Source organism: Sinocyclocheilus anshuiensis, unplaced genomic scaffold, assembly GCF_001515605.1.
Source record: "Sinocyclocheilus anshuiensis isolate Anshui unplaced genomic scaffold, SAMN03320099.WGS_v1.1 scaffold532, whole genome shotgun sequence".
NCBI lineage: Eukaryota > Metazoa > Chordata > Actinopteri > Cypriniformes > Cyprinidae > Sinocyclocheilus > Sinocyclocheilus anshuiensis.
Window position 1 is genome coordinate 1513628 of NW_015555819.1, and position 9346 is coordinate 1522973.

Consider the following 9346-nt stretch of genomic DNA (forward strand, 5'->3'; position numbering starts at 1 on the left):
ATGATATCGCTTATCATGTCATATAAATATGAGACAAAAACTCATACAGGAGCATTTTTGCCCCAATATATTGAATTTTACGGCATAACTGTATTTATGGAGTTGTTGTCTTGCTTGTCAACTGTCAACTATATGAAATGTAAGATGACGTACAGGTCTGGGGGCGGGGCCAGTGCGTTAACTGCGTTGAAATATTTTAATCTCGTTATTTTTTCATAACTAATTACGTTAAACTGACAGCCCTAATAATAATTCATTATAATAATAATCATAATATTAATAATATATTGATATTAATATAATACATTAGTATTATTATGTATTATTTATATTATTCATCTTATATTGTATATTTTAATTATATATTATTCATATAATATATTTATATAATTGTATAATTTCATGTAATTAAAAATGTTGTTTTTAAATGTTATTTATTTAGAATTGCTCTCATGCCATTTACAGCACGAGAGCATTTTTTTCTGTACTGTATGTTGTTCATCAGTCACCCCACACTCTTCAAATTTGCCTGAACTATTGGAAAACGCACATCAGACGACCACTATCAAATAATCCTAAAATATCAAATATCATATATTGCATCTGCCTGACTGTTATATCGGTTTTGAAAGTGTTTTTAGAAGGTATAGGCTGTTTTGTCATTTGGCAGCTGTGCTGTTATTCGGCGGCTGGTCATCACATTGAATTCATCTCTCCTGATGATCCTTCACTCTTTCCACTTTTTCCGTTTTAGTTTCCAGTTTTCCTCTACAGGTATTTTGGGTTTCTTCCTTGTTTTCGTGTTTGACCTTCCGTTCTGCTTCACAGCTCATGGTGTTAAACACAATCCCCATGTGCTCATCTCAGTACGAGCGTATGTTCAACACCAGTCGAGTTCCCGGTGTAGAAACAGGTAGAGCTTCCCTCTCGCCTGCTTCACTTCGCAACCAATCCGCTTTTAGATGCTAGCGAGCGACTGCTGTGGACCTGAACTGCATAAGGGTTTGTGATTTGGATTGGCTGGTGTTTCTGGAGGAAGCAGACGACGAGGAATTACTTTTGTGTGCTTAACTGATTCTTAACTTGATAACCTATTTGTGTGATTTAATGTTTAACCTGTTATCTGAAACAGGATGAATGGGGAACAGGAAATAGCATGTTTTTACACCCGTCTGGCTGTATAGTGGTGCCAGTCAAAGATGACTGTTGTTTTTATTGCTACTAATTTGTAACATACTGTAATAAATTCAAGAGGTTTTAAACGCTGAATTAATTCCAGTTTAGTAGCTAATAAATATACTTTACTCAATGACTTAATCTACAGCAAGATCATTTAGAAGATTTATATAATATAATAACGTAATAATGATAATGTGCTGTCACAGCAAAGTGGAAATATGTGGAATTGAGTTACTAATTCTTACTAAATGATAGTAAAATAAATTATTATTGAATTAAAATATAGATAAAAATAATTTAGAATAACTTAACTCGTTTAGAGTGCGTAAATATTAATGCAAAAATCAAAAAGCAATAAATAATAGTCATCAATATAATAATAATGATGATCTATTACATGATGATGATAACGATGATTAATATTGAACTATAATTTAGAGTGCATGTATACTATTAATGCAGAAAACCAAAACCAATAAAATACATATAATATTCAATAATAATATGTAATCAAAACACTTAATCAGTAATAATAGTAACAATAACAACAACAATAATAATAATAATAATTTTACTAATGATAATCATTCTAATCATTGTATAATTTTGTACTATAACTAATTATATTATTATTATTAATACCAATAATAATAATAAACTATACTTTAAGATGCATGTGTACTATTAATGCAAAAGAAAGAATAACAATATAATAATAATAAGTTTATAAATAATAAGTCTATAATTTAGAGTGCATGTACACTATTAATGCAGACAATAAAATACATAATATAATAATAATCAATAATAAAATATAATTAACACGCTTAATCAGTAATGATGATGATAATAATAATAATAATAATTTTCTATTACATATGATAATCATTAAAATAATTAAAAAACAATACTGTAATAATCAATAATAATAATATATCATCTATTTGAATCATGTTGCAGGCAGACAATTTCCTGCATAAATAATTTTATTTATATTAATATTTAATGTTCATTCGTTTAATTATTTGGTTAATAGTAATAAGTGTATGTTTCACGTATTTATAATGTGTTTATGCAAATCCAGTGCAGAAAAACAAGCCTTCTACTTTGCCTTTCTCATCTCACCTTTTGCTTTACTCGTCATTGTCTACTGACCACCATTAATCATTTAACCCCTAACAAATACAGCCTAAATATGACACATTTTGCCTAATTTAAACTGTACAAATAATTAAGTTATTTGAAATGATTGTTTTCATGCACATTGACACATCTCCATCCTCACATCCGTATTCTTCATCAGACGTCCTTCAGCACATGAACGAGAGCAAACACATCGCCGTGTATCACAAGGGACTCTTTTACAAAGTGTGGATGTTTTATGACGGACGGCTGCTGTTGCCTCGAGAAATTGAGCAGCAGTTCGAAAGGATCTTGGCCGACAAGTCTGAACCTCAGCCAGGAGAGGAGCTGCTGGCCGCGTTAACAGCGGGTGACAGGCGAGTTATTTTATTTATTTTAAATAGTTTATTTTTATTTGTTATTATTATTTGTAATACTTATTTTTTTAATTAAATTGATTTTTTATTACTTTTTTAAATAATTTTAAAAATATTTGGTAATTAATAACGCAAAATTATATTGTAAAATAGTAATAATAATAAAAAAATATTTTAAATATCATAGTCAATGAGATTGCATTAATAAATTAAATAAGGTTTCTTTTAACTGTGGACTTGAGCTGGAAACATTGTGTATGCGAAATCTACAAACTGCAGCTTTCATTCATGAACCAGACGTTGTTTCTTCTCTTTCTGTTCACTAAAATGTGATCAAAGCCCATTAAAGAACAAGCGTTGATCCAGGTCATTTTATCTCTGCTTTTGTTCCTCATTACCCAGAGTTCCCTGGGCCAAAGCCCGCTCACAGTTCTTCAGTCGAGGGAAGAACAAGCAGTCTCTGGATGCCGTGGAGAAGGCGGCTTTCTTTGTTTCTCTGGATGACACCGAACAGCGTTACGATCCAGAGAATCCAGTGCAGTCGCTGGACAGCTATGGCAAATCTCTGCTCCACGGAAAATGCCATGACAGGTGACTATGACCTCGCTTGATTAGAATTAAATCCGATTATTGTGCAACTTAATATATTTCTGTTCATTTAATGTAATTTTCAAAAGTTTGGGGTCAGTAAGATTTCTTTAAAGAAATGAGTACTAGGGGTGCGCCGATCCGATATTCGGTATCGGTATCGCTCCGATACTGGCATTTTCTGCTGGATCGGGGTATCGGTCAGACGAGACCGATCCAAATCCAATATAGTGCGTATACTATTCTGTGTTATTATTAAGCCCCACGAAAGCCACAAAAACATTATAAAGCACCATAAAGTTTCCGTGCACTATATTTCAAGTGTTCTGAAGCTTTTCCATAGTTTAATGTGAGGTACAGATAAATATTTAAGTCTTCACGTAAACTCTTCTCTCCGCTGCGGCTGTCTGTCATCCTCCATTCAGCATTCAAACTGTTTGTCACGTTCGGTTATGACAGTCAAGACGATGAAACTCTCTCCAAGATGATTAAATGTTCCTAATGATATACTTGATCTGTAAATAAAGATAAATGGTTTTGCATAAAAGGAATTTATTTTGATAGAGTTTCGTGCTGTTTCTAAATCGTGTAAATTTCTACCGGATATCTGGTTAGATCACAAGACTGGAGTAGAGAGCACTATGAATTGTTCGTCATGAGCACAGTAACTGAAATGTAAAACTGTTAAAAGAAAAGGCTCAATAAACTAACGCACATATTTAATACACTACGCATCAATATCTCTTCACTTTGTGCTTTGAACTTCTCTGTGCTGCGTGCTTTGAGCTGCTCTGTATTTGTAGCCTTTAGTATCATAATGCTTTTGTGCAATGAAAGATTATTAATAGCCTTTCTTGTTGGTCTTATCTATCATATGTTGCTGCCTCATTACTCTGCTATACATTTAAAAGAAATGTCTTTTAATTTATACAGTAGTCAACATTTGAAGTGGATTCAAAAAGTTAATCAAAGTTGCCGTAAGACAAGAATGGGTATTGTTTTGGTTTTAGGACAACTTTGATGAAAGGTTTTGATCCACTTCAAATGTTGACTACTATAGTATATATTTATATATAAATATATTACTTGTTTTTCATGAATGTATTTTACAACAATACAAAGAGCAATGTGTAGGCCTACCAGATTTAGCCCTACACTTATTCACTTTTGTTTGTTACCCACTAAATAATGTATTTTTTTTTTCACTAAAAGTTTAATATTTTATAAAATTATTGTGCCCTCATGATTTTTCTAGAGTAACTTTTGCTACTGAATTATCCATCAACCTAGTTTATAATAATATTTTTGTCATAGATTTTGATATTTTTTTGTTTGGTATTTTTTCTTTATAATGAAGCTGTCTATATTTAGTAGATTGTGTGTAACATACAAAATAGTGATGATCGACCTACACATTGAGGTATAGAAATTATACACTCGTTTAAAAAAACTGCGCTGGTATCGGATTGATATCGGTATCGGCAGATAATCAGAATTTTTGGTATCGGATCGGTATCGGTTCTAAAAAAGTGGTATCGAGCCATCCCTAATGAGTACAAACATATTCTTTAATAGTATTCATTAATTTAGCAATTAAAATTATATTTATTTATTTGATTTAGAACTTTCTATTTATGAAAGAATCATTCTGTTTATAAAAGAAAAAAGTCGCAAAAACTGTTTTCAACATTGATAATAATAAGAAATTATGCTGAAAATTCAGCTTTGAATCACAGGAATAAATTACATCTTACAATATATTTGAATAGAAAATAGCTATTTTAAATTGTAATAATATTTCACATTTTTATAGTTTTTACTGTAGTTTTCAAATAAATACAGCATTGTTAAGCAGAATAGATGTCTTTAATTAAACCTTACTGTTGGTAAGGTTGGTAAGGTTCAAAATTTTGAAAGGTAGTATATGTTTTCATTTTTTTCACTTTTTTTTTTTGTCTCCAGGTGGTTTGACAAGTCTTTCAATCTGATTGTGTTCAAGAACGGCACTATGGGATTGAATGCAGAGCACTCCTGGGCCGATGCGCCCGTCGTTAGCCATTTGTGGGAGGTGAATAAACCAGTTTATTGAGATATTGAGATGTATGAACTGTTTTGGCAAGAAAGAAAATTTGCATCATTTACTCACCCCTCAAAGTTGTTCCAAACCTGTATAAGTTTCTTACTTCTGTTAACACTAAAGAAGATATTCTGAAGAATGTTGGTAACCAAACAGTTGACGGTAGCCATTTACTTACATAGCATTCTTTTTTCTTCCATACTATGGAAGTCAATGGCTACCGTCAGCTTTTTGGATACCAACATTCTTCAAAATATCTTTTGTGTTCAGCAAAAGAAAGAAACTCATACTGGTTTGGAACAACATGAGGGTGAGTAATTGATGACACAATGTTCATTTTTGGGTGAACTGTACTTTTAAAGGGACGTTCACAATACTGTCACTTCTGATAAATTTAATGCATCCTTGCTGAATAAAAATGAAAAAAAAAAAGTTAGTATAATGTGATGTTTGTAAAGGGTTCTGTTTCTATTGTGGCAGCATGTCTTGTCATCAGATCCAGTGAGACTGGGCTATACTGAGGACGGACACTGCAAAGGAAACCCCCATCCCAACCTGCTGGGACCCCAGAGACTGCAGTGGGACATCCCAGAGGAGGTCACTTCAAATGTTTTGTCCATTTTAAACATGCTTTGCTTTCATAATTTAACAAGGAGCGGCCTCTTTCCTTCACAGTGCCAGGCAGTGATCAGCAGCTCTCTGAAAGTTGCCAAAGCTCTGGCGGACGACGTGGACATGCACATCATCCCCTTTAACGACTTTGGCAAAGGCCTGATCAAGAAATGTAAGACGAGTCCCGACGGCTTCATTCAGATCGCCCTCCAGCTGGCGCACTTCAGGGTACGAGCGATTCTTCTGCAATTCTTTGGATTTTTCCTCAGGTTCCTGTGTTATATGTTCAGATTTTCCTCCCGCAGGATAAAGGCAAGTTCTGCCTGACGTACGAAGCCTCCATGACTCGTCTGTTCAGAGAGGGCCGCACTGAGACCGTGCGCTCCTGCACCACTCAGACCTGTGATTTTGTCCGTGCCATGATGAATGACAAAGCAACGGTGGGACTTAGTTTAATGGCTAGCTCGTTTCAGTGTGTTTGCTTATTCCTGATAATTCCACCATGTTTTTTTTTTTCTTAGAGAGAAGAGAAGTTGAAGCTGTTGAAGGTGGCGGCAGAAAAGCACCAGGATTTATACAGACTGGCCATGACGGGAGATGGCATCGACCGCCATCTTTTCTGCCTCTACCTGGTGTCAAAGTACCTCGGGGAAGATTCGGCTTTTCTCAAAGAGGTGTGAGATGCGCCACAAGCTAAAATGCAATCCATTTCATAGATTTTGCTGGCTAAAAACATTGGTTGGGTTTGTTGCAGGTGTTGTCCGAGCCCTGGAGATTGTCCACCAGTCAGACTCCTCTCCAACAGCTCGACCTGTTTGATTTAAAGAGGCATCCAGAATTTGTCACCAGCGGAGGTGGTTTTGGACCTGTAAGTTCAACATTTTGTTTTGAACACTCTGTCCGTTCATGATTCAGTGAAAACTCAACTCTTGGTTTACAGTGTTGTAAAACTCTGGAGGTGGTAAGATTCTTTTAATGTTTTTGAAAGAAGTCTCTTCTGCTCACCAAGGCTGCATTTATTGGATCAAGAATACAGTAATATTGTCAAAAAGTATTACAATCTAAAGGAACTGTTTTCTATTGTGATATATTTTAAAATATAATTTATTCCTGTGATGTAAAGCTGAATTATGCTCAAGAAACATTTCTGATTATATGTTGAAAACAGCTGATTTTCTGAAATAAAAAAGATTTCTTTCTTTCATACTTTCCTCAAACTTTTGAACACTAGAGTATATATACAGTTGTGCTCATGAGTTTACATACCCCTTGCAGAATGTGCAAAATGTTAATAATTGAAATAAAAATGCATTGTTATTTTTTTATTTAATACTGTCCTGAATAAGCTATTTCACATAAAAGATGTTTACATATACTCCACAAGACAAAATAATAACTGAATTTATAAAAATGACCCCATTCAAAAGTTTACATACCCTTGAATCTTAATACTATGTGTTATTTCCTGGATGATCCACGACTGTTTTTATATTTTGGGATAGTTGTTCATGAGTCCCTTGTTGGTCCTGAACAGTTCAACTGCCTGCTGTTCTTCAGAAAAATCCTCCAGCTCCTGCACATTCTTTGGTTTTCCAGCATCTTCTGCATTTTTGAACTCTTTCCAACATTGACTGTATGATTTAGTGATCCATATTTTCACACTGAGGACAACTGAGGGACTCATACACAACTATTACAGAAGGTGAAAACATTTACTGATGCTCAAGAAGGCCACACAATGCATTACATTTTTTAAATTGGATGATCAGGGTAAATTGTTCATATTTGGTCATCTGGGAAACATGTATTTATGTAGCTTCTGAAGTCCAGTACTGAATGAAAAAATCTGATCGCGAAATACTTCCAAGGCACTCACGTGGTAAGATAAAAAGCCTTTAATGAACTGGGCTTAAATCATTACAACTAGTTAAAAGTAGATCTACGCGTTTCGGCAAAACAGGCTTCTTCAGGACACACATCAATTGCTCAACAGGTATTCTTACACTAGTGTTAATTCATGAATCATCAAAGACAGCTGGTTAAGGGGCTAAGACTAGCCTCTTATTACAAAGAGAAAAAAAGGGGAAGGGGGGAAGAATAATAATAAAAAAAGAGAGAGAGAAAGAAAAAAAGGGGGGGGGATAATAATAACAAAAAATAAATAATAATAAATAAAGATTGATAATAATAATAATAATAATAATAATAATGGGGAAAAAAACACACAATTTATGATGTCCTGATGATTTGGTCTGGTTCAGAATCAGAATTGCACAGGTTTCACCAGTATGTCAATGGCATAAATAGAAATGTAAAAATTGAGCTTTGAATATTCAGTGTCTAAAATCTATTTTCTTGATCTGAAAATAACTAAGGAGGCCAATGGTGAGCTACATACTTCGATCTTTAGGAAACCAACTGATCGAAATACGATTCTTAGAGCTAACAGTTTTCATCCACCCTGGCTGATTGAAAACATACCTCATGGCCAATTTCAAAGATTGAAATGTATTTGTGATCGAGAAGACGATTATGAAACTCAATTACAGGACATGACCAGCAGATTCCGACAGAGGGGTTATGACTCTAAAGTTTTAACCAGGGCCACAGAGAAAGTTAAATCAATAGATAGGAAACAACTATTGTGTAAGAAGAAAAAAGTGTAACAATGCTTTAATGATTATAATCAGGTGTTCTTTTCAACAACTTACAGCCGTGAAGCAACACAAATTAAGCGTATAATAAATTACAATTGGAACATTATCGAAAGTGACAGCACCCTCAGGGCAATTTTTCGAGAAAAACCAATGGTCAGTTATAGACATTCACCAGCTATACGAAATAAGGTAGTACGCAGCTATCTTCCTGCCCCTGAAAAGATAACGTGGCTTGGCTCTCTAGTAGGGAATTTTAGATGTGGGCGGTGTTAACATTGCGATAATATGGTGAGAACTAATAGTTTTACTGATGTTTCTTCTGGGAAAGTATATCCAATTAAGTCTTTTATTAATTGCAATTCCTCGAATGTAGTCTATAGGCTAGAATGTGAGTGTGGATATTTTTATGTAGGTCAGACAAAGAGGAAAATGCATTTAAGAGTGGCTGAACACAAATATGCTATTCGTGTGAAAAATGTTGTATCCTATGGCGAGGCATTATAATGAGGTGGGTCATGTCACTGAGAGTTCCCTTAAAGTGATTGGAATTGAATCTATCCCATGTTCAATAAGAGGTGGAAGTAGACAGAAACAGCTCCTACAACAAGAGACTTTTTGGATTCATACACTCTTTTTTGTTTCTGTTTGTTCGACTAAGTCCCCAGGAGTTAATGAAGAAATTGATTTTTCAATTTTCATGATCCCTCTTATTTTGTTTCAATTATTAACATTTT

General features: G+C 34.1%; 1 protein-coding gene across 2 annotated transcripts in view; it reads left to right on the forward strand.

The window, feature by feature from the left end:
* LOC107675280 (carnitine O-palmitoyltransferase 1, liver isoform-like) overlaps positions 1–9346 on the forward strand; it is a 41906-nt gene that overhangs the window by 29940 nt on the left and 2620 nt on the right. Inside the window, exons 9-17 of one of the 2 annotated variants that reach the window (XM_016469575.1) lie at positions 829–913; positions 2483–2678; positions 3081–3269; positions 5229–5334; positions 5824–5940; positions 6019–6183; positions 6261–6395; positions 6477–6629; positions 6710–6823. In XM_016469575.1, coding sequence (XP_016325061.1) covers positions 829–913; positions 2483–2678; positions 3081–3269; positions 5229–5334; positions 5824–5940; positions 6019–6183; positions 6261–6395; positions 6477–6629; positions 6710–6823 — 1260 coding nt within the window. The remainder of the gene's footprint in view (positions 1–828; positions 914–2482; positions 2679–3080; positions 3270–5228; positions 5335–5823; positions 5941–6018; positions 6184–6260; positions 6396–6476; positions 6630–6709; positions 6824–9346) is intronic. The other variant, XM_016469574.1, reaches the window with a different exon arrangement.